Source organism: Triticum dicoccoides, chromosome 3B (assembly GCF_002162155.2).
Source record: "Triticum dicoccoides isolate Atlit2015 ecotype Zavitan chromosome 3B, WEW_v2.0, whole genome shotgun sequence".
NCBI lineage: Eukaryota > Viridiplantae > Streptophyta > Magnoliopsida > Poales > Poaceae > Triticum > Triticum dicoccoides.
This window is the reverse complement of record NC_041385.1, coordinates 817,613,426-817,637,755: the sequence shown is the minus strand read 5'-3', so window position 1 is coordinate 817,637,755 and position 24,330 is coordinate 817,613,426. Positions and strand designations below refer to the sequence as shown.

Genomic DNA, 24,330 nt, shown 5'->3' with positions numbered 1-24,330 from the left:
GCTTAGACTTTTGCCACCCTTTATTCCATAGTCCATAAAAGCTTTACCCAAAACTTGAAAACTTCACAACACAAAACTCAACAGGAAATCTTATAAGCTCCGTTAGTGAAAGAAAACAAAACCACAACATAAGGTACTGTAATGAACTCATTCTTTATTTATTTGGGTGTTAAACCTACTGTATTCCATGTTCTCTATGGTTCATACCCTTCCATACTAGCCATAGATGCATCAAAATAAGCAAACAACACACGAAAAACAGAATCTGTGAAAAACAGAACAGTCTGTAGCAATCTGTAACTAACGCAAACTTCTGGAACCTTAAAAATCCTAACAAAATCGGACGTCCTAAACAATTTGTTTATTGATCATCAGAAAAAAGAATCAATGCAAAAGCTCATTCCTGTGATGTATTGAATTTTTTTTCGCGAGCGCAAAGTTTCTGTTTTTCAGCAGAATCAAATCAACTATCATCATAGGTTATCCTATAGGTTTTACTTGGCACAAACACTAATTAAAAGGTAAAAACACATATAAACAGAAAGTAGAAACAAAATTTAACACTAAACAGGAACAAAAACAAAGAACATAAAGAAAATTGGGTTGCCTCCCAACTAGCGCTATCGTTTAACGCCCCTAGCTAGGCATAAAAGCGAAGATAGATCTAAGTAGTGCCATCTTTGGCACTTGGCTCATAGGTAGCTCGCATGATAGATTCCTAAGGTAATTTGACTTTATTTCTTGGAAAGTGCTCCATGCCTTTCTTTAATGGAAATTGGAATCTAATATTCCCTTCCTTCATATCAATAATCGTACCAATCGTTCTAAAGAAAGGTCTACCAAGAATAATAGGGCAAGAAAGATTGCAATCTATATCAAGAACGATAAAATCAACGGGCACGAAATTTCTATTTGCAACAATAAGGACATCATTGACCCTTCCTATTGGCTTTTTAATGGTGGAATACGCAAGGTGCAAATTTAAAGAGCAATCATCAAGATCAAGGAAACCTATAATATCACATAAAGTTTTTGGAATCGCGGAAACACTAGCACCCAAATCACACAAAGCAAAACAGTTATAATCTTTAATTCTGATCTTTATAGTAGGTTCCCACTCATCATTAAGTTTTCTAGGTATAGGAACTTTCCAAATTAAGTTTTTCATCAAAAGATTGCATCAAGGCATCAACGATATGTTTAGTAAAAGCTTTATTTTGACTATAAGCATGTGGAGAATTAACAACGGATTGCAACAAGGAAATACAACTTTCTAAAGAACAAGTATCATAATCAAATTCCTTGAAATCCGAGATAGTGGGTTCAATGCTATTTAAAGTCATGACCTCTCCGATCCCACTTTTACCAATTTTAGCATCAAGATCTAAAAACTCCAAATTTTTGGGACGCCTTTTAGGTAAAGTTGACTCATCTTCAGTCCCATTATTTTCAAGATTCATATTGCAAAACAAAGCTCTAATAGGGGACACATCAATAACTTTAAGATCTTCATCATTATTTTCATCTAACTTTTCTGGTTTGGCAGCCATCTTATTAACTAAGGTGGCTTGCTTATCAGAAACTTTGGCAATAGCATTTTCAAGCCGGGTAATTTGAGCATCACACCATAAAATTCTTTGTCCATATCATCAAGCTCCTTATTCATAAAACTCAAAAACCCTTTTTGTTCTTTAAGCTCTTTTTTGAAGAAATTATTATGCTCAAATTGCAAATTCATAAAGCTTCTAATATTTGATTCAATCTCATCCATCCTTCTAAGAAGTAGGTCGGTACCTTTAGGCAAAGCCATAAGGACAAAAAAAGGCACACAAACAGAAGAAGGCAAGCGAAAGAGAGGAGGATATTGGGAAAGAGAGGGCGAATAAAATGGCACGGGTGAAGTGGGGGAGAGGAAAACGAGAGGCAAATGGCAAATAATGTAAATGCGATGGAGATGAGTTTCTGATGGGTACTTGGTATGTCTTGACTTGAGCGAAGACCTCCCCAGCAACAGCGCCAGAAATCCTTCTTGCTACGTCTTGAGCTTGCGTTGGTTTTCCTTGAAGAGGAAAGGGTGATGCAGCAATAGTAGCGTAAGTATTTCCCTCAGTTTTTGAGAACCAAGGTATCAATCCTGTAGGAGGCTCCTCAACAAGTCCCACGAACCTACACAAACAAACAAACAAAGAACTCGCAACCAACGCAATAAAGGGGTTGTCAATCCCTTCACGGCCACTTGTGAAAGTGAGATCTGATAGAGATAATAAGATAAGATAAATATATTTTTGGTATTTTATAATATAGATGCAGAAAATAAAAGATGCAAATAAAAGTAAATTGGAAGCAAATATGATAAGAGATAGACCCGGGGGCCATAGGTTTCACTAGTGGCTTCTCTCAAGATAGCATAAGTATTACGGTGGGTGAACAAATTACTGTCGAGCAATTGATAGAAAAGCGAATAATTATGACATTCTCTAGGCATGATCATGTATATAGGCATCACATCCGCAACAAGTAGACCGACTCCTGCCTGCATCTACTACTATTACTCCACACATCGACCGCATCTAGAGCATGCATCTAGAGTATTAAGCTCATAAGAACAGAGTAACACATTAAGCAAGATGACATGATGTAGAGGGATAAACTCAAGCAATATGATATAAACCCCATCTTTTTATCCTCGATGGCAACAATACAATACGTGTCTTGCAACCCTTTCTGTCACTGGGTAAGAACACCGCAAGATTGAACCCAAAGCTAAGCACTTCTCCCATGGCAAGAAAGATCAATCTAGTAGGCCAAACCAAACCGATAATTCGAAGAGACTTGCAAAGATAACTCAATCATATAAAAGAATTCAGAGAAGATTCAATTATTATCCATAGATAAACTTGATCATAAACCCACAATTCATCGGATCTCGACAAATACACCACAAAAACGAGATTACATCGAATAGATCTCCACAAGAGAGGGGGAGAACATTGTATTGAGATCCAAAAAGAGAGAAGAAGCCATCTAGCTAATAACTATGGAACCGAAGGTCTGTGGTAAACTACTCACAACTCATCGGAAGGGCTATGGTGTTGATGTAGAAGCCCTCCATGGTGGAATCCCCCTCCGGCAGAACGCCGGCGACGGCTCCAAGATGGGATCTCGTGGATACAGAAGATTACGGTGGCGGAAATATTTCTTTGGTGGCTCCCTGGATGTTTTCGGGGTATGTAAGCTTATATAGGAGGAAGAAGTAGGTCGGTGGCCGCCTAAGGGGCCCATGAGACAGGGGGGCGCGCCCTATAGGGTGGGGGGGCGCACCCTACCCTCTCGTGGCCGCCTCGGCTGCTTCTTGACTTGCACTCCAAGTCCTCCGGATCACGTTCGTTCCAAAAATCACGCTCCCGAAGGTTTCATTCCGTTTGGACTCCGTTTGATATTCCTTTTCTTCAAAATACTTCAATAGGCAAAAAAACAGCAATACAGGCTAGGCCTCCGGTTAGTAGGTTAGTCCCAAAAATGATAATAATGTGTAAAATAAAGCCCATAGACATCCAAAACATGTAATATAATAGTATGGAACAATCAAAAATTATAGATACGTTGGAGACGTATCATCGACTTGGTGCTTCGGCTCATCCAGGATCAGACTGTTATGCACAAGTTATCCCCACCTTGGGAAGGACCCTTTGTGATCAGCAAGAATCTGCACAACGGATCATACTACCTCATTGATGTTCGAGAGCACGCAAACTCACGCAAATCTGAGGAGGAGACCCGGCGGCCGTGGAACATAGCTCTCCTTCGGCCTTATTACACCTGAGCCATAGGCTCCTCTTATGTACATATTTTGACGATGTATATATTATGATCAATATAATAAACCGGCATCCTTGCTATAAGCAGGGCCTCTGCCGTTTTCTCCAATATCTTTTTTATTGCATGGGGGCTTCAGCTGACAAAGCGGAGTTCTGCCTGTTAAACCGGCTATCACGCCACAATACAGCTTGGGAGCTTCACACCCAAGGGGCCAAAGAGAGTCTAGTTGCATGTGCACAGCTCAAACATAGGCACCCATTGAGCACAGCTCACAAAGTTACTTGGGGGCTCTTTGTGCAATGCAACAAAGAGTTTGAAAGGACCCTTGTAATATGCTATCAAGCACGGCTTGGAAGCCTGGAGTATTCACCTAAAACCCCGGGTTAACCTGCCTTTATCAAGTAAGCCAATAGTGGCCCAATCAATCTGGGTTAAAGCTTGGAAGACAGCTGGAAGTCAATGGTGGCCCAATCAATCTGGGTTAAAGCTTGGAAGACAGCTTCTTCACATATAAGATTGGACGGTTCAACGTCAGGGGCATAGGTGTGCTTACGAATTGGCGGGATAAGATTCTGCACTTCTTTAAGAGCTGCATCAACCCGTTTGTTGTCCGCATCATAGCTGGACCGATGGACAGACAAGTCAACTTCTTCGACCAATTGGCTTGCAAGCGTGCACATCTCCTTGGTCAAGGATTTGAGGGCTTCATTGTCAAAAGCTGACCCGTCTTCTTGTTCACCAGGATAGCCCTTTGCGATATCTTCCGGATCAAGATCAGCTATCCAAGGTTTGGCCCGAGTCAGTGCGGATAAAGCGCCAGCCCTGGCAGTGGATCGCTTTACCTCTTCTATCTGAGCAGGTGTCATAGACAGTTTGACCAATGTATCCTTGATCAAGGTTGGTGGCGGTTTATTGTATGAGGCCGTGCAGATGACTTGTTGAGCGCCGATATATAGTTGTTCTATCAAAGTATAGGTTGCCCTCAACTTCTTACGCATATCAGAGCCCAGATGAGCAACGCGGCTACCTGAAATGGTTTAAAAGATTGCTGGTAAAGCCGGCAGTATCAAAAATGTTTACTAGCAAGCTGAAGAAGAGTACTTACCAAATATAGCAGAAGTCATCACGTTGATTTGCTGCTTTAAGCCGCTCAGTTCTTCTGCTACCGGGTTAAGTGCTGCTTCAGCGTCCTCTGCCCGCTTCAACAAAGCAGCTTTTTCAGTTTCCCAGCTGGCACGCTCGTTCTTGAAGCCATCTTTCAATTGCTCCATGGCTGTCAAAGCGGCTTTTAGTTCATCCTTGGCCTTGGAGGTTTTTGTTTGCTAAGACTTGATATTTTCTTGAAGATCGGCAATTTGGGAATCCTTATTGTTCAAATAAGCATGCAACAGACATATGATAAGTTGTTAAAATCTTCTCAAAAGTCCCAAGCACATAACAAGTTATACACTTGGTACTTGGGGGCTAATGCGGATTGCTTCTTAATTGACATTCTCAAGTCCCAAGGCTCAATACAAGTATTAATCGTCGCACTTAGGGGCTAATATTTAATTGAGCAGATCAACCGAATGTGAAGGAATAGAACAAGGTTAAACTTTTCAACAGAAAGACCCGGTTCATCTCACAGAGGTAAACCGGCCCTTGGGGGCTACACAGTTGCAGTTTTTCTTATAAAAGTCCCGGTCCATCTTAAAGAGACAAACCGGCCCTTGGGGGCTACAATGTGATTGTTATAAAGCACAAATAAAGATTTATAGAAGATACCTCATAGCGCTCCTTTTAAAGTTGACTAAACCGGCCTCATAGTCACGGCTTGTGTACAGGCGGTTCAAAAATCCAGAATGAAGTTGCTGAGCGTTGAGGTTAACACAGTTGGACAGATCAGTTTTCCATTTGCCTTTCTCCACAGCAGCAAATTCTTCTTTGGCACTGTGCTTTGACAAAGCGACAGGGTTGCCAGGAGAAGTATGGCCAAACCCGGTAATCACAACATCATCAGTGGCTTTATGTGGGCCAGCCAGTTTATCCGAGGCTTTGGCCGGGCTTGGCGGATCAGTGGCATGACTTGGAGGATTGGCAATTGGGCTTGGTGGATCAACATGAGGACTGGCCGGATTAAGTTCTGGCGGATCAACATAGGTGTCCTGACCTTGTGGCACAGGATCATCTATGGAAATATCAGTGTCTCCACCAGCGTCTTCTGAGGTCCTCTTCGGATCAAATTCCTCAGTTGGAATATTCAGTTTTACTTTTTTGCTGAGTCGGGCTTTGGCGCTATAAATGGCAAACAGAGGTTAATATGGTAAACCGGTGCAAGAAGATAAAGCTTAAAATATCATACTCACCCAGGGACAGTCTTGAGAGGAGGCATTTGTGTGGTTGATGAGTCGCCAGAAGATGAGTTGGAAGTTACCTGATAATTTGAATCAGACGGGTTAAGTGGGTATCGGAAGCAACCAGCCAAGGGATAAGATTTATTATAAGAACAAGAGACCTCTGGACGACGCTTCCGGATTGGGGTGTCCGGTAAACCGGAGGAAGTGACTTGCTGGCCGCTGTGCCGGGTTGTGCGACGACTTTCATGTTGTTGTGTCTTCAAAGAAAAGTGTGGATCCAAATGAGCAAGAGGATGTGAGTGTTTTACTTTCCGGACTGCACGCCGAAGTTTTTGTATTGGCACATGATCTGAATCGGAGGAAAGGGAGATTACCTCTACATGGTCAGCACGGCTGGCTTCTGCATCATCCTGATAAAGATCATTGTCAATAAGATGCATGAAAAGTGAACCAAGTGAATCAAGTTCTACCTCTGCATCTGAGTCTTCAACATCTTCGGCCGGATCATGGGACTCGGCGGTTCTCTTCTTGGCAGATTTCTTGATGACCTTGGACTTAGCCCGAGGGGCTCTCACCGGTTTGTCTGCTGGTTTGGCCGGTTTATCCTGTGACTTCCTTTTCCAGAATGGATCTTTATCCTGGAAAGATAAAAAGAAGGCTATCAGAAAGTGTTAAAAAGAGGACGGATTAAAAGTAGAAAGACAAAATCTTACTGCTGGCGGTTTGTTGGAAGCATAAAAGGGACGCATCCCGGTCTTGCTGCACTCAGTTACCGGTTCTTCCAACATCTTTTTAACAGCCTCAGTGACCTCACCTTCAGTCAACTGTATTTCAGTGTGCCGTTGAGGATCTTTGACATCCCCTGTATATTCATGCATCAATCTGGTATGGTGGCTTAAGGGCAAGATACCCCATGAAACCCAGCAACGGACAAAGTCAATGCCGATTAAACCATTGGCCATAAAAGCCCGGAGCTTAGCAACCTGTGGTGCATATGTTTGTCGTTCTCTGGCGGTAAGCCGTTGAGGCAGTGGATGCTCGTTGCTGAGCCGGTGAGCCCAATAACTCGGCAGAGGATTTTCATTAGCAGGGGCAGTGTTCCGGCAGTAGAACCACGTCTGATTCAAATCCTTGGGGTGGCTGTGATGTTTGACATGAGGAAAATTAACTTCTTTTCTTTTCTGAATCGACACCCCGCCAAGTTCAGTGTTGGGGCCGTCGGTGAATTCAGTTTGGCGGTTCAAGTGGAAGAAGTCTCTGAAAAGTTCAACAGATGGTTCTTCTTGCAGATAAACTTCACAAAATACTTGAAAGTTGCAAATATTGGACACAGAGTTTGGTCCAATATCTTGAGGGTGGAGCTGGAAACTAGCAAGCACATCACGGAATTTTTTTGATCCGGGAGGGCTGAATCCTCGGTCCAGATGCTGCATAAACACGACAACTTCTCCTTCTTGAGGTTCAGGAGGATTCTCAGGTCCAGGGACTCGTCAATGAATGATTTCCTTCTTGGCTAAAGCGCCAGTCAGAACATATCCAGTAAGCTGCTCTTCTTTAATCTGGGAGGGAACCCAATTACAAGAAGAGAACTGTTTGGCCATTTTTGCTGACAAGTTGTAAAGGAAGTTTAAGTACCGGTTCACGGTTCAAGGTTGATACGAGTAAACCGGTGTCAAACCGGAGGATTCGGTAAAAGCATATATACATGTTAAAACCGGATACTATGCTAAGGTAAAGTTGGCGGTTTAAGTGAGGGCTAATGGTACCTGGCGGATTATCATTTTCTAAAGGTTAAACCGCCTATAGTGGAAGAAACAAATCTGAAATTTGCTAAGTGCTACGCAAACAGGTTTCACAAGATGGTATTGTAATTTTGGATCTAATTTCAGTAAAGAAAATTTTTCTAAGCCCTAAAATGGCGACAGCAGAACAACAAAGGCCCAGATGGGATCTGTCCAGAAACGAAGAGATGCTATGACAAGGCAGACTAAAGCTACGGATTCCGCCGTGAAAAGAAGCTGCCAGGTTTATCTAAATTCAAGGAGATAGTAAGGGTAAACATATAAGCACCAATGAACGCTGATGAACACCGAAGAACTATGGAACCCTAATGCAGATCTAATAGTCGGGAAGAGGAGTGCTTACCAGAGCTGCGCGGCGGCATAGGAGCGTCGCGGGGTTTCTGGTCGAAAAACAGGTTGATGCAGCGGCCTGGTGGTGCAGACGCAAAGGTCGATGGCGGCGGTGATGTTCGAGCTCTTCGGGGTTGTGAGGAGGAAGAAGATGTGAAGAGGCAAGGGGGAAAATGGAAAGGACCCCCGGTCTTATTTATAAAGGCAAAGGGATAAGTGACATGCGCGAAAATCAAGGAGTCAAAAATCGGATATCTGATACAGCTGTCGCCTCGATCTTCGGAGATCAATTAATAAGAAATCTTTACGAGTTTTTTACGCAGATGACGTCATGGCAGTTTAAGGTGATTCCAGAAGATGACGTCACGACGATTTACAAGGACAATATAAAGATGTTCAAATCAGAAATTTTCTAAGTTGAAGATTGACATGAATAAGTTCAAATCAATCTGGGGCCTAATGTTGGGGATATGACTACTGAGTTAAACCGCCCAGGAGGGGCCGGGTTAACTCACAAGGAATCATGTAAAAAAGCCCATGACGAGGCAGGCTAAGGCTATGGCGTTTTAACTATGAAGACTTAGAGGCCTAGAAGCCCAATGGCGGATTAGGGCCCATAGTAGTAAACCGCCATAGATGTATAACTTGTATTGTAAGTCAGGGAAAGGAGAAACCGAGCCAGACACTTGTATGAGCCGGCCTCGGGATTCTGTAGACCGGCTGGGCGTCAACCTATGTATATAAAGGGACGACCCGGCGGCGGTTCAGGGACAGAAAATAACAACTCGAGAACTAGGCAAAGCATATCTGCTCCCTGGTAATCGAGACCACACCAAGAACACCACAACTGGATCGTAGGCTTTTACCTTCACCGCAAGGGGCCGAACCAGTATAAACACCGTGTGTCCTTTGTCCGGTTTAACCCCTCTAAGCTAACCCGATTGCGATGGCTCCACGACTAAGTCCTTTCACTAGGACATCTGACGTGATAATTCCACGACCCCCCCCCCACACACACACACCGAAGAGCAAGTCCAACGAAACAGTATTTGTCACGTGGCTTGTCAATATGCTACCTGTGTACCTTGCCTTTCTAGTTCCATTGCTCCGTGGCTTGATGTTTACACGGATTATGGAAAAAACTATAATGCGTTCTAAGGTATTCGTATAAATTTGTTTCACACAATTCATGTTTGATCCCAACTATGAATTACATGTGTTGTTGGCTAATTGTGGAATCATGAAAGCTATGTTAGTCCATGGAGGACTACAAAATAAGCAATTCCAGTGATTTCACGATTGTGGGCATCTTATTTGTTCTATTTTTGAATTTGTTTACATTTTAGATAGACAATCATACTCTAGAAATATCTACAAAGATAATAGTTAGGCTTATACTCTGTAGAGCTCTTAATACACAGACGTTTATAACAATAGGCAAGTACACCCACACACATAAAAGTAGTACAATATAACACATCAAAAAATGCATATTATTCCACAAAGGAATATGATTGTGTCAAATATTTTATTTAGTTCTATGAGAAACATAATTCAACATTTTTTTCTTAAGAATGTCCCATTCTAGATTTTAAGGAAAATGAGCATAAATTTTTCCGTAAAAATACAATTTTAATTTATCTCAAGTCTTTGCAAAGATACATGTTAGAGTTGTGAAGTAAAACATTAAGCTTTAAAATTTAGCACACTATGATTTTGAAAAAAAATATTAAAAACATATTTTTTTTTGGTTGACTTAGCATGTAAAAAAGTTTAATATAACTAAGTGGAAACTATTGTTCTATACTCGATATGCTAACTATTCATTATATAAAGGAAAACTATAATGTAGGATCTGGAATCGGGGTAAAGTAAGACCAATAAGAGCGTGAGGTTAGTCAAGCCACCGTACGTGAACTAGGCTGATGTTGTCATAGTGATCAGGAAGCGGGCGAGCCCTATAGAGTCATTTGTTGGTCTTGTCATCTCGATGTATTAGTATGCTAGAATGAGGATTCATAAGGCAACTAGGCTAGCATTCTGATACCTATAGGTTTAAACAATAACAAAATCTTCACAGGTATAAAAACGGGCATTAGAGGCCGTGTTCCTGAAATATTAAGGCATCTGTAATTTATAACTCATTGGAGAAGGTTATTTTTGTTTAAAAAACTATCATAAGTGGATAAAAAATTTGAAACTGGCTGTAGAAAGGAGGAGGTGATTAGAAATTTATAACTACATGTAGTTCGTAAGTATTGGAAATGATTTTCGAGTTCCCAACGCTTGCCGCTGTGCCCATCACCACAGGCAGAGGACTCGATAGGGTAAGGCTGGGCGGCCGCCCTACCTTGACTTTTGGCACGAACAGTTATATGTATGTGTTGCGTGCCTGCGTCTAAATCGTGGCTAGTTGCGTTTGTTAGAATCATGCCTCACTGAGGCCTTATACAAATGGAGGTGCTTAGGTGAGGTGCTTAGAGAAATAAATCAGACTTTGCTTAAGCACCGGTGCTTATTTGTACAGGATAGACGCTTAACTAAGCGTCTCTCCTGTAGAAATAGGCACCGGTGCTTTAGAAAAATCCGGTTTATTTTTCTAAGCATCTCTCTAAGCACCTCCCATTGTACAAGGCCTGAGAAGAACAGAAGAACAATGGAAGGGCTTGTTGCATCGTGCATATGGGCCATGTTATTTGGACCCAGGCCGTGAACTCCTATGCATGCAAAAACGAAGGTTATTTGGACCCACCCCTTGAACGACGACAGCTGAATTTCAACGGTGGCAAAAACCTCATGGATCCACTTGTCCAGGCCAGCCTGTTGGATGTAGGGGCGCAGGCACGGCCCAAGGCGGCGCCGCTAGCAGTGGCTGACGAGGTGGTGTGGCGCCATGCGGGCGCTGCCCGTGAAGGGGAGTTGTGAAGGAAAGAAGTATTTTCTAAAATTTCTGCATTTACGTATAATGTGAATTTGTGATGTTTATTTTTATAGTTAACTTTTAAAATGATTTTCAAACTATTACCGTATTGCATCATACTTTTAGCACACTATTGAGTTCGCCTCACCTCAAAATTTATCCGTCCTCCGCCACTGCCCATCACCTATCTTGTACATAACCTAGGTACTCCAGCACTGTCACTAACGTTCTCCACTACTCAAAGAATTGAGATGAAGGATTTTTTATCAGTTTTACCAATGGTGAATGCATGGCTAGAGTCTCATGGGGTAGCGCCACAACCTCAACATTCGAGCAGCCTAAAGAGGTGGTGGTAACTGAGCTGGTGTAACAACTGCATATGCTTCCCAGCCTTGCCACGTAACCACGTCGAGGACTCCTTCCGTCGCAGCCGCCACAACCTGAGCATGGGGTGGGGGAGGGGTTTGGGGTTCCAAGGTTGGCTCCCCAACCACCACTGGGCCTTGCCATCGAGTTGGAGGCAATTCGGTCGATCTCTGCCGACGACCACATGAAGGAAGACCCACTCGGACCGAAAAGAAGAGGGACCCATCATTTTGAGTCTGGTGGGTATGCGCCTTGTCTTCGAAAGATGTTCCCACCTCCATTGGCAACGAGGTTCCATATTAGGAGAATTTAAGGGGACGACAGGAGCTTACTCGCCACGACCACCATCGTCGCGGATGATTCTAGTGACTGACACCGAAGAGGGCCCCGCTTGGGCGCCCACAACCCCACCAAAAAAGCGACATGTAGTGAGGACCGTTTTGACTAGGACGTCATATCCAACGGAAGTGGCATTGGTCGCCATGGAGTGAGCTTACCAGCAACATTATCTTTCAGGTGCTGGAAATGGACCGCTTTAAGGCGGCTCACCGAAAGAGGTAGTCCAAGGTACTTCATCGAGAAGGTAGCTCTATTGGCTGGGAAAGCATGGAGGATGTCTTCAAGGTCCTCGCCATGGGATTGGCGCCACGCTGGTTTTTTGACAGTTGCTAATTAAAACCTATGACCTGGCCGAGGGATTGCAAGGTGGAAGCCAGAAACTGAATATCATCCTTGAGTGGGGCTACAAAGATTGCCGCACCATCAACATATAGTAACGCACATGTACCTTTTTTTTTACATTGTTTATCCCCTTCTATAGCAGAAATACTTAGTTCATACATGTGAATTGCTTTCACATTTGATTTGCGAAAACTTTTGATTAAAATTGAATTGTTCATAACTAACACCAATTTTATTTAGTTCATTAAGATTTAGTTCAGCAACCTAGACTACTGTGACTGTATGATTTCGTTTTACCAGCCTCCACACTTGAGGCAAAATCTCAACCCCCCATTCCCCCATGTTAGAACCCTGGCTCAATCCCTGACTTAGTCGTACATCCTCCAGCTGCAGTTCCTGCCACACTTGCTTCACCCATTTGCATTTCAGAAAAAGGTTAATCTCATCCTCATCAAGTCGCATACATACCGGGCACCTGGTATCAAGCTGCACATGGTTGAGTATGGCATTTTGGAGACCGAGCTCCATGAAGGACTTAATTTTAAAATTTTCATAATTTAAACTTTTCAGTCTAAAAAACTCCAAAAAACATTACACGTGTATAGAAAGATGTAATGTGTATGTGTGTAAAATTTCAGAATGAAATACCTTGCATTGCGAGCCGCACAATAAAAAATTCATGTACTTTGAGGATGAATAGTACATATGCTAAAGAGCCCCGGTTTGAATTTAGAAGTTTTTAAATTAAGGCCTTCATGAAACTCGGTCTCCATTTGGCATTTCCGCACATGTTTTATCTTTATATCCATCTTTAGGGGCAGGTGGGTGTTTCCTTGGTACATCCGTCATGGACTTTTATCGCCGCCGGCCGCTGACATGATCCCATGACGGTTGGTGTAGCAGCCCATCTCAATCGAGGCAACGCCATGGAGCTGGTGGAGCCCATTGGTCATCGCGGGAGAAAAAAAGAAAAACATTTTAAATCGCAAAGATGGTGGTGATTAGTGAGTAGTAGAACACCAGGCGGCTATGCGGCGGCAAATGCTAAAGTAACATACATAATGGCCATCGTGGCTGATGTGTGTTGATTGGCCCTGTCGTCCGAGTTTTCCGAGTACGGGACTGCATCTACATATTCAGGTTCAGGTCACAGTCAGTCAGTCACACTCACACGGGCAACACAAAGCAGAACCTACCCACCCACCCGAAGGCGCGCGTCACGGCATCCCCGCCCCCTCCCTCCCAAGTAAGCCAAGAAAGAAGAAGCCGGGAGACGAGACGAGGGCATGGAGGTCGCCGCGGCGAAGCCCATCCTCCGCGTCGCCGCCGTCTGCGGCTCGCTCCGCAGGGCCTCCTACAACCGCGGCCTCCTCCGCGCCGGTACGCACGCTCTCTCGCCTCTTATCCCCTTCTTAGCATTAGCACTGTGTCGTCTGCTGACCCCGGGGTTGACTGGCCAGCGGCGGAGGTGTGCGAGGAGTCGGTCCCGGGGATGCGCGTGGAGCACGTGGACATCTCCGCGTTGCCGCTGCTCAACACCGACCTCGAGACGCCCGACGGGGGCTTCCCGCCCGCCGTCGAGGCCTTCCGGGACCGCATCGCCAGCGCCGACTGCTTCCTCTTCGGCTCGCCAGAGTACAACTACTCCATCGCGAGTGAGTGCCCGCTCCTGCCCCCCTCCTTAATTCCAGACTCGTTATCCTGCCAAGTACTCTCCGATTGCTCAAGCCGTGTGTTACTGTATATATCGCCCAAATTGGTGACTGCTGCTGCTCAAATTGTCAGTCTAATTTGGGGCATATTTTCTTAGTGATGTCTATTTAATTTCGCGTACACTTGTTTCGTTTCAATTCGACCAAGGATTTTGTTTTCTGGAACTGTCGGTAATAGAGAGTAGCTGTGGCGGCATAGTGCGACGCCTGACAAGGTGGATCCACATTTGGTTTGGTTGTTATGGTGCAAGAAGTGGTAGGTTCCGTTTGATTCCCAATTTCTCATGATGCACTATCAGTGGGATTTTATTCCAATTTTCACTCTCATGATGCCTAATTAGTGGAGGCCTGCTAAGCATGCGGCTGTTGGAAACATGACCAGATGCTAGATTATAGCTAAAGTAGTGACTATATTTTTTCTTTTTGAGCAAAAGAGGGGGGATCCCTCAAGTAGTGACTGCTTAATACTGAAGTTTTCGAATGGGGTCAGTAAGCATGACACCATCATTGTATTGGGACTTCCTTTATTCCTTTCTTGCAAATTTTATAAAGAAAAGGGTGTCAATGTTCTGTCCTATCCTTTTAGCTTACTTCAATGTAGTTCAATGGTGTAACTGGTAGAGCTGAAAAATGCCCCTATCTAATTCTACCACACCAAGTACCCAGCTGATCTTCTCTCCACCCTATCCAGCAGCAACCAACAATCTTGTAGTTGTTGCAGTTAAGTTTGCTTCACACGATTGCCTGCCCTGTAACAATTCCAGATCTTAGTTTTTCTGTCTTTCGGTACTAATTTAAGCTAATCGAGTAGTCTGACTAAACCAATATGGCAATTTGATACTCAGCTCTTTCAATTATATTATGTGCTCGAAGGATCTAAGATATTACTAACCATTTATTGCATTTAGTTTCTTGTGGTAATCCAACTATACAAGTGTTTGAGCAGTGTATCTCAGCATTGCCAGTTATCGTCAGACTATGTTGCAGTGAACTACTCACATTAACTGTAAACTTCTGTTTGGTTATATTAATTAACAGCGGTTGAGCCTGTTTTGATTGATCATTGCAATGGTTCTCATCATGTTCACTTGCCGTATTCGCTCTTTGATAAGCTCTTTTTTATGAACCTGAACAAGTGGTTGAGCCTAATACATGCTCTCTTATGCAACATTGCTGAATGGGCAGCCAAATTGAGCTATTAGTGCTTGAACCTGTATCTGGGTCATAAAATAAAATAATATAAATCTATAAGTAATAATATTTTCATGTTCTGATACAGTCCATAGATATACTAGGTGCAGTAGAATACCATGCTTAGTTTAAGTGCACAAGAAAACCATTCAGTTTTCGTAACACCTTATGATTTTTGATGGATATGTTGATGTCTAGTACAAAAGAAGGACAAATAACTATCCTGAAAAATCCTATTGTTATGAAGCTTCAGACAATCATGTAGTTGTAGAAAATGGCTTTGACGTGAAGGCCCAATAGTTTAGTGATTTCTAAATGGCGAATAGAGGGACTGCCTTTTGCTGTTAGATTCTATTATCGATGCTCATATATGTGCTTCCTTCACATAGTTTCGATCCAACTGTAGCCCCTCTGAAGAATGCACTTGACTGGGCTTCTAGAGGAAAGAATTGCTGGGCAGACAAACCTGCTGCGATTGTCAGCGCGGGAGGTGGCTTTGGAGGAGGTAGATCACAGTACCATCTCCGGCAGGTCGGGGTGTTCTTAGATCTTCATTTCATCAACAAGCCAGAGCTGTTCGTCCAAGCATTTCAGCAGCCACCCAAGTTTGACAGTGATGGAAATCTGATTGATGCTGAGATCAGAGAGCGGATCAAGCAAGTGCTCTTGTCCCTCCAGGCCTTCACACTCAGGGTCCAGAAGAAGGATTGAAGCAGCGCATGAACGTGTTAATCCGTCTTTGTTTTCTTTGGTGTTTTGTGCTGTGGTTGTTGTATAATATATGCCTTATTTGATGACATTTTTACTTCACATTCAGGTATTGTGTTGTCAGCAGACTGAAATCTGTAATAAATCTGCTGCTCTACTGTTTGTGGAGTGTTTAAATGATTTGTTATCGAGGTTATTTTTTATCTGTAGGAATCAAGGTTATTTTTCCTTTCCATGGAAAAGATACATCAACACTTTCCTCTCTGTAAAGCATTATGAGGGTTTTTTTTTCGAGGAAATTATGAGGGTTTGTCATACGCCTTGTCCTGCAAATTCAGTCTGTTTTTCCAGCATACTACGACATGACATATACTCGGCATTTTTCCTGATTGTACAATTGAAATATTGGCTTATATGACTGCCATGCACAAATTGGCTGATCCTGTTGTCCTCCGTAAGAGATAAACTGTACCCCTGTTTTGTAGGTTTAATTATGATCGACATCATGCCTACTTCTCTGTGAACATTTTGTGTTTCATTTCATGCAGTACGAAGCACACATGGCAGAATGACACACAAATTTAAGTTCCAAAACTGGTTGCAAATCATTGTGTTGAACGAACGAAGTGCTACAGCCTGTGTCCAAATTATATATTGCTCAGCCCCTTTCCTTTTTTTCTTTCTCAAGAAGGGTTGTGCATGCCATGTGGCCCTGAAGCAAAGCAAGGGCGACCGAATCGGTTGCGAAGTGGGTAGCATGATATGGATTGAAGTTTGAAGTATGATAATTACGATGAGAATTTAGACAAGGACATTTTTTTTTACATTTGCCACGGTAAGGGGTAAGAACCTTGAGGTGAACCAGCAAAGAAAGTGACACTATGCATGTCCACAAAACAATAGTAAGTGTGCAAGTTTATGAACATCCAAATGCTTTAGGAATCATGTCGTGCTGCTGGCATAAAATTGGGCAATACACTCAGAAATGAAACAAAAAGGATACCTATGAGGGACTAAGAACATACAAATTTCAGCTCCAAGGTCAGGTAGCAAATCGTTCCGATGAACAAAAAAAGAAAGGCTACCAAGTGTATCCAAATATTTATCGCTCACCCTTTTCTTTTTCTTTCTCCAGAATCCTGCATGTGGCCATGATGATGTAAGGGCGGCCAATCACTGTGACGCACTTCCTGAAGTAGATGTCGTATTTTTAGCATACTCTGCTTCGATCTTGTTGAGCCTCAAGACTACATCGCTCATCGTTATCCTATCGCGTGGCGAGTCACTGGAGCAGAGCAAACCAACCTCCAGTATTGGGGCAAGAAAACCAATGTCCATGTCGGAGCATTGCAGCAGCCGTCTATCCACGGCATGGACAAGCTGATTCGCCTGAAATAACTGGTGAACCCATCGTCTAAGGCCCAGTCCTCTAACAAACATAGCATCTGTCGGCCTCTTTCCAGTGAAGACTTCAAGAAGCATGATTCCGTAGCTGAATACATCGCTATTTCGTGATGCTTTCCCATACAACCCATACTCTGTGAAAGAAATGGATAAAGCAAATTCCAACATGAGTGACCAATAATAGTTAATCGACTATAAAACAAGAAATCAGTAGATTGAGCAGGATAATTAGTACTAAGTACCTGGTGACATGTACCCAGTAGTGCCATGCATGCTCAAGGAGAACACAGAGCTATCATCAGCTTGTAGTAGTCTTGCAATGCCAAAATCAGCCACATGCACAATCATGTCCTCGTCAAACAACACATTGCTTGGCTTCAAGTCGCAATGCAAAACAGTTTCATGGTAATCATGGTGTAGATAATCCATTGCCATCGACACCTCGAGCATAACCTGCAGCCTCTGACGGAACCCGAATTGTCTCTCACCCCCTTGTGAGAAGTGAAGTAGTGCATCTAAGTTACCATTGGGCATGTACTCTAACACCAACGCTCTGAAATCCATGTTAGAACATGTGTTGACTATTCGTATCAGGTTGCGGTGCCGCGCCATGCGAAGCACACGACACTCTGCGTCGAAGCTTCTAAAGGCATGCTTGGACCGCATGTCAAGAACCTTAATTGCAACCACCAAACCACTGCTCAACTGTCCCTTGAATACCTTTCCACACCCTCCAGATCCCAACATGTTGTCTTCACTGAAATTATTAGTGGCGCGCACAAGCTCAAGATGTGAGATTAACTGATGGTTTGCTGGATCTGTCAGATCATCGGAAGCTTTGATCCTGCTTTTCTTGAGTTTGTTTCTCATCGATTGGTAGTATAAGAAAATAGCAATAACAACAAAAACTAGTGTGATAGTTGGGAGTAGGATTTTTATCAGATGGTACTTATTACTGAAGGTGTTGCTTACTAGTGGGGGGTGCTGCTGAGAAGATGGTTGACACATAGGCAGAGGGAAACCGCACAAACCTGAGTTGTTCTCATACTGGCTCTCCGGGAAAGTGGCAAGGGATCCCAGCTCCGGTATTGACCCATTCAGCCTATTGTATGATAGATCAATCTCCGAAAATGATAGTGATGAAAATGAAGTGGGGATTGGGCCTTCCAACCGGTTGTGTGACAGGTCAAGCACAGCCAGTTTCTTGGCACCTGCAAGCTCGTCTGGGATGGCACCAGAAAGCATATTGTGCCCAAGATTCATGATCATCAGATAGTACATCGCCCCAAGTTCCTTGGGTATCTCGGAGTCGAGCTTGTTAAATGACAGGTCCAAGAATATCATGGAGCCATTGAGATTGGAAGTGTACTCTGTGCTGCCCATGTACATTCGTGTGAAGTTGCACAGCTTCTTGCTAGCCATCCTGTTTAGATCTTCGGAACGGATGCTGGCGAACTCGAGCAAGCTCCCCTTGCCGCGACATTTGCTGCTCAGCTCGTCGTTGCGCAGGTATACGTATGGCCGCCCGACGACGAGGCCGACGTTCATCTTGCCGGACTGCTTTGCCAGTTCCGGTGGAATCGATCCACTAAGCTGGTTGTCGTTCAGATCCAGCCAAACCAAACTCTTGCAGTCTCCTAGCTCCGGCGGTATCTTCCCTGAGAAAGAGTTGTTGTTGAGCTTCAAGATTGTAAGGTTGTCTAGCTGCCCCAGCCATGCCGGCACCGATCCAGAGAGCTGATTGCTTCCGAGCGCTATCCATCTCAGGTTCTTGCAGTTCACAAATTCCGATGGGATGTTGCCTGTGAGACCATTGTACTCAAGGATGAAGTTTTCGAGTCGGCGAGCACTGGCTAGCGACGTGGGGATCTCACCCTGCAGTTTGTTCTCCCACAGGATGAGGTCCCGGAGCCGGCTAAGGCTGCCGAGGGAGGCGGGGATGGATCCATTGATGTAGTTAAGGCTGAGGTCTAGAGACTCGAGGCTTTCACAGTCGGAGATCGTCGGCGGGATGACGCCGGTGAGGTAGTTGTTCTGCAGGTAGAGCACCTCGAGCTTGGACTTGTTGCCGGTACTCGGGCAGAGTGAGGGCGGTATAGCTCCAGCGAGCGCGTTCGAGCTAAGGTCCAGCACCCTGAGCTCGGCAAGTCTGCCTAGAGAGTCAGGCACGGCGCCGCTGAAGTGGTTGAAGGACAAAGAGAGCGACGAGAGACGCGGGAGCCCAATGAATGCATCGGCAGGGAGCTCACCGGAGAAGTTGTTGTTCGACAGGTTGAGGTAGGAGAGCGACGCCGGGAACGCGATGTCCAGCGGGAAAGCACCCTCCAAGTGGTTGCTGAAGAGGTTGAGTGAAGCAAGAGCAGTGCAGCCGGACAAGAACCCAGGCAACACCTCACCGGAGATTAAATTTCTAGACAGATCAAGTGACTCCATTCTGGAGCAATTGGGGAATACCGGGACCGGGAGAGCACCTGAAATTTTGTTCCCGGCGAGGTTCAGCCGGCGGACACCACCCATCAAGCTGAGCTCGCCGTCGCCGGTGATGTTGTTGTCTGACAGGTCAAGGACATCCAGGCGGGCAAAGATGTCCCCGCCATCTCCCTTCCCGCCGCCAACGAGTGCGTTACCAGACAGGTTCAACTCCCGCAGTCCGTCACACGCGCGGGCGAGCGCGCCGGCGTCGCCAACGGACCCACGCAGCATGATGTTCCCGGACAGGTCCAGCTGAGCCAGCTTCTGGCCGCACCTCCACCCTCCGGCGCCGCCGCCGCCGCTCGCGAGCGAGCCGCTGACGTTGACACCTCGCAGGCTGACGACCTCGACGCCACCCAGTTGCAGCAGTGTGCCGGCGACAGCGCTGAAATCGACGTCGAGTGGGATCCCCGCGAGGGAGAGCGACACGATGCTCCTCCCTCCCGTGACGCATGCCGCTCCGGGGAACCTGCAGGCGCCGTCGCCGCGGGTCCATCCCCTGAGCTCCCCGCGGTTGCGTACCGCCTCCTTGAACCGCTCCAGCAGCTGCTCCTCGTCGTCGTCTGCCGCCTCAGAAGCCGGAGCATTGACAAGCAGCAGTAGCAGCACCACCAGGCACAAAGCAGTACCCATAGTAGCGCGGCCGGCCGCCTACTGCTCAGCTATCGGCGGCGCGTCGGTGAGAAAATGTTTACAATAGTAGTATTCTCAACTGAACTGGAGAGCTAGCTAGCTGGACCGAGTGAACTTTCAACTTCTGTGTAACGTGCAGATTCTCCTTGTCTCTACAGATTCTTTTTCACTGGTGATTAAGACATATGAAAAATGGTTTCGCTCGTAGTTAAACCAAGATAACGGGCTACTAAAACCGGATCGATACAGAGAATATCACTTATTTGGGCGAAAATGATTGATTGACTAGTCAGAAGTCAGAACATGGGATGTCAGATCATTTCATTGGGTCTTGGTCAAGAGGGTCTTCAATAAATAATAACCACTACTCCCTCTTCAACAAATAGAAATATAGGTCACTACTTTAGTGATTGTTTGTATACATGGTTTTATCCGATAAGTCGCGAGTGGACGTGGTGTCAAGCGAGGTCGTTGTCCCGCCCGCCCATTCCCACGTGATTTGTGCATACATTTTATACGGTGAGAATGTATATTCATTTCTCTACACCATATCCAACCTGTATATCTTTCGTATTCTGTCTGACAGGTCAAGTCTGCTGCATGCAAAGGAACCAGACGCATTGAATCACTCATTTGTTGCAACAGCTACCTGCACCACGCTCCCCTCCGTTTCTTTAATCCATTCGGCCTTGTTGCTTCGGCTGTCCAACCATTCTGCTCGGCACTCGTTCCTCGCTCTCTCTTGCAACCATCCTCCTGTTGCAGGTTAGAACCATGTATTCATCCATGTCCCAGGGAAGCTCTCCACCACATTCATCCTTATGTCATCTCCAACCAGGTCGCCTCGCTCTCTCTCATCCGTTGCCCTGAGTGCCAAGCCGCGCATGTGGTCTGGTTAATTTCAGGCCGTAGTAAACCCGGGGAGGCATTTCTACAGCTGTGATTGCCGTGGTGTGGTGTAAGTTCATCATCTGCTGTTCCATACATCGTTTGCACTCTGTCCGACTAACACAAATGAGGATGCAGGCTTTGGAAGGGGAAGAACAAGCACATCAAGTCCTCCCCATGTTTCTCCTAGTACGTGATGCGTGCTCACCTACCGCGCATTTAGTCTGTGTTTATGGTTCTTGTACCAGTAATTTGGTTGATCTATTGCACTTATCCACCACCATTTGAGTTATTTGGCTCCTGTAACTAGGCAAAGCACATGATAAAGATAGTCCTCGGCACACAATTCAGCAGGAGTACATAGCTTTAAATCATCCACATGTGGCCGACAGTGGGTTAATTAGCTGCAAAGGCAGTTTTAAATGTGACGCAGGCCATCAGTTCACCCAGGATGGATTATGTCTACATTTATCACCCCAAAACAACTGAATCTGGAAAAGCCCAGTCCATAAGTCTCCACTAAAACCCTGGACATGCTAATGTAGAAACAGAATAAGCAGAAGTCAGCACGCACCTCTCCATAACAAAGAATCAAAGCCTCAGAAACAAATTGAGTTTGAAGCCCTGGACATGTTGTTGGGTGCTGCGGGAGTACGGCTCAATTATCGCACACCCACCGAAGGACGGGAGTTAATCCATCTCCCGGACGCGTTCTGCTTTTCTCCTGTGATCCATTGAATGCGGCCTGTGCGGCTGGTCCACTGCTTTTTTTTAGGGTACGGCTGGTCCACTGCTGCAGCGTATTCGCGTGAAGTGTGAATTCACGCGGCACGTATTGCAAAAGTCCTATTAAAAGTAGCAATCTCAGCGCCTTGATGGACCACCGGGATAACGGTAGCGCCTAGCCACATGTCCCAAAAATTCACGTCGGGTTTTATCAGACTAGTTTCCCGTCATCTTAATTATATAACCGTGTAACAAACTAAAATCGCATTTGAGTGGCCCAACAGAAGGACCGGTCTAGCGAGCGGCCGGCTGCTCGCTACACTTTGGGAGCGGCCGACCTAAAATTGCAAGTTTTGGTCCCTAATAATCTATAAATAGCAATTATCTAGTTTGTGTCTTTTTCTCAGTTAATGGATGTTTTTGTTAGCATTAAATGCGTACAGCAAATGCGTACAGACTAGTTTGTGAAACACATTTATTTTCGCCTCTTAAATCTTTAAAAAGTCATATCTTTTAAACCACACGTTGGAATTCAGATCCGTTTTCACCTTTGGATTCATCACGACGTGATCTTCGAAACTAGATCCCGCATGGGTATGTTTCGACGAATTTTTTTTGATGCCAACTTTGGTGCTATATGGTGCAACTAAAGTACTGCATTGTGCAACTAGACTACATTGCCGCGCCAACTGAGTATATGTGTGTGTAACTAGTCCTGCCAACTAAATATCAATGCGTGTGCACTAGTGCACTAGTAGAAAACAGGGCTACCGTTCGGCCCTGGCCAGCCCATTAGTCCCGGTTCTTCAAGAACCGGGACCAATGGGGGTATTAGACCCGGTTCGTGAGCCCAGGGGGCCGGCCGGGGCCTCGTGGGCATTGGTCCCGGTTTGTGTGGAACCATTTGTCCCGGTTCGAGCCACGAACCGAGACCAATGGTCCTCGCTACTGGCCCACAACCATTGGTCCCGGTTAGTGGATTGAACCGGGACAGAAGTGGTGGCTTTAGTCCCGGTTCATGCCACAAACCAGGACAAATAACTTGCCTATATATACCCCATCGCCGCGACAGAGCACTCCACAGTGCTCTATTTTGTCAAGCCGGCGAGGGGAGGGCATTTGGGTGCTCTAGTTCACCTCCTATGCACATAAGGTGTTCGATGAAATGCCCGAGCCACACTAGTTAAGCTTTCTCCTCTCGAAACTCGACCTCCAAGCTCCATTTTCAACGAGATTTGTCTAGATTTAGCGGTCCGTCACGCCCCGTCCCCGCCCCGTCTTCACCGCCGTCGATCGCCCGCGACGAACTCGTCGCCGGCACCACCGTGGTGAGCCTCTTGTTCTTATCTTCTTTTTGAAAGAAAAAAATTCTGACTTCAGATAAATACTTGTCTAATTTTCTTACTTTTGTTATTCCTTGTTATTATATAGTGCGATGGTTTTGGTATCCGCCCCCGTCGGCCCTCGTCCTGTCTATGATTCAGATGTGGTATATATTATCTTTTCATAACTATTTGGTTTATTTATTGTTTATGAAAATTATGCCGACCAATATGACATAGATTTTATTTATCTAGGAGGTAGTTGAACCGAAATTCCAACCGACCCTATTGTCGAGAGGTTAAATTTAGTTGAAGAAGAAAACAATTACTTGAAGGAAAAAATAAGAAAAATTGAGGAGGAGAAGATGATATTGGAGTTGCATGTTGCGGATGTCGTTGATGATCACAAGATCAAGATGGATGCAATGCGGTTGAAGATTAAAAAGATTAGAAAATATGCCATTCGTACCGAGGCTTGGTATCATTATGCAGTTGGACCAGTTGTTACCTTGGTTGCGGTTATGATCGCATTTGTTTTTGCATTGAAATGTTTTACATAATTTCAATGTATGGTTTAATTAGATGCTCTGTAGAGCTATATGTTGTTCAATGAGAACTATGTATGTACTTTGGTTTTAATACTCTGGAGAACTATGTATGTACTTTGGTTTCAGAGTTCATTTCAAATGCTTTTCAACTTCATGGTCTTATAGCTCAAAATAATCAGTAAATGCATGAAAAATAACAAATGAAGTCAGAAACAAAATAAAATAAAATAAATAGATAATTTGAAACAAAATGATATAAACTTTAATAAAATAGATGAGTAGAAACAAAAAAAAACTTTAATAACATAAATAAAATTTATGAAACTAAAATTATCAAAGTATTTTATGTTCAAAACATTATAAGCAACTTCTAGTATTATTGAAACTAAAATTATATAAAATTGATGCAACTAAAATTATCAAAAATATTTTCTGTTCAAAATCATTAAAAGCAAAAAGAATATTCATAAAG

The 24,330-nt window shown here is 44.4% G+C and overlaps 2 protein-coding genes across 2 annotated transcripts; one reads left to right on the top strand and one right to left on the bottom strand.

The window, feature by feature from the left end:
- The first annotated feature begins 13,435 nt into the window (after positions 1 to 13,435).
- Positions 13,436 to 16,129, top strand: LOC119278671 (probable NADPH:quinone oxidoreductase 1). Its single transcript, XM_037560003.1, has 3 exons — positions 13,436 to 13,634; positions 13,715 to 13,909; positions 15,564 to 16,129. The coding sequence occupies exons 1-3, from the start codon at positions 13,541 to 13,543 to the stop codon at positions 15,866 to 15,868; spliced, it is 594 nt and encodes a 197-aa protein (XP_037415900.1). The 5' UTR covers positions 13,436 to 13,540; the 3' UTR covers positions 15,869 to 16,129.
- Positions 16,130 to 16,851: 722 nt separating this feature from the next.
- On the bottom strand, positions 16,852 to 20,446 carry LOC119278670 (brassinosteroid LRR receptor kinase BRI1-like). The gene is made up of 2 exons (XM_037560002.1): positions 17,512 to 20,446; positions 16,852 to 17,403 (listed from the first exon to the last, which is right to left on the bottom strand). The coding sequence occupies exons 1-2, from the start codon at positions 20,372 to 20,374 to the stop codon at positions 17,039 to 17,041; spliced, it is 3,228 nt and encodes a 1,075-aa protein (XP_037415899.1). The 5' UTR covers positions 20,375 to 20,446; the 3' UTR covers positions 16,852 to 17,038.
- Between the last annotated feature and the right edge of the window lie 3,884 nt (positions 20,447 to 24,330).

Excerpts from the sequence above, each read along its gene's own strand:
- LOC119278671 (XM_037560003.1), top strand. The coding sequence starts at position 13,541 with ATGGAGGTCGCCGCGGCGAAGCCCATCCTCCGCGTCGCCGCCGTCTGC. Across the intron at positions 13,635-13,714 it reads CCGCGGCCTCCTCCGCGCCG|CGGCGGAGGTGTGCGAGGAG; the intron begins GTACGCACGCTC and ends TTGACTGGCCAG. Across the intron at positions 13,910-15,563 it reads GTACAACTACTCCATCGCGA|CCCCTCTGAAGAATGCACTT; the intron begins GTGAGTGCCCGC and ends ATCCAACTGTAG.
- LOC119278670 (XM_037560002.1), bottom strand. The coding sequence starts at position 20,374 with ATGGGTACTGCTTTGTGCCTGGTGGTGCTGCTACTGCTGCTTGTCAAT. Across the intron at positions 17,404-17,511 it reads TACTGGGTACATGTCACCAG|AGTATGGGTTGTATGGGAAA; the intron begins GTACTTAGTACT and ends TTTCTTTCACAG.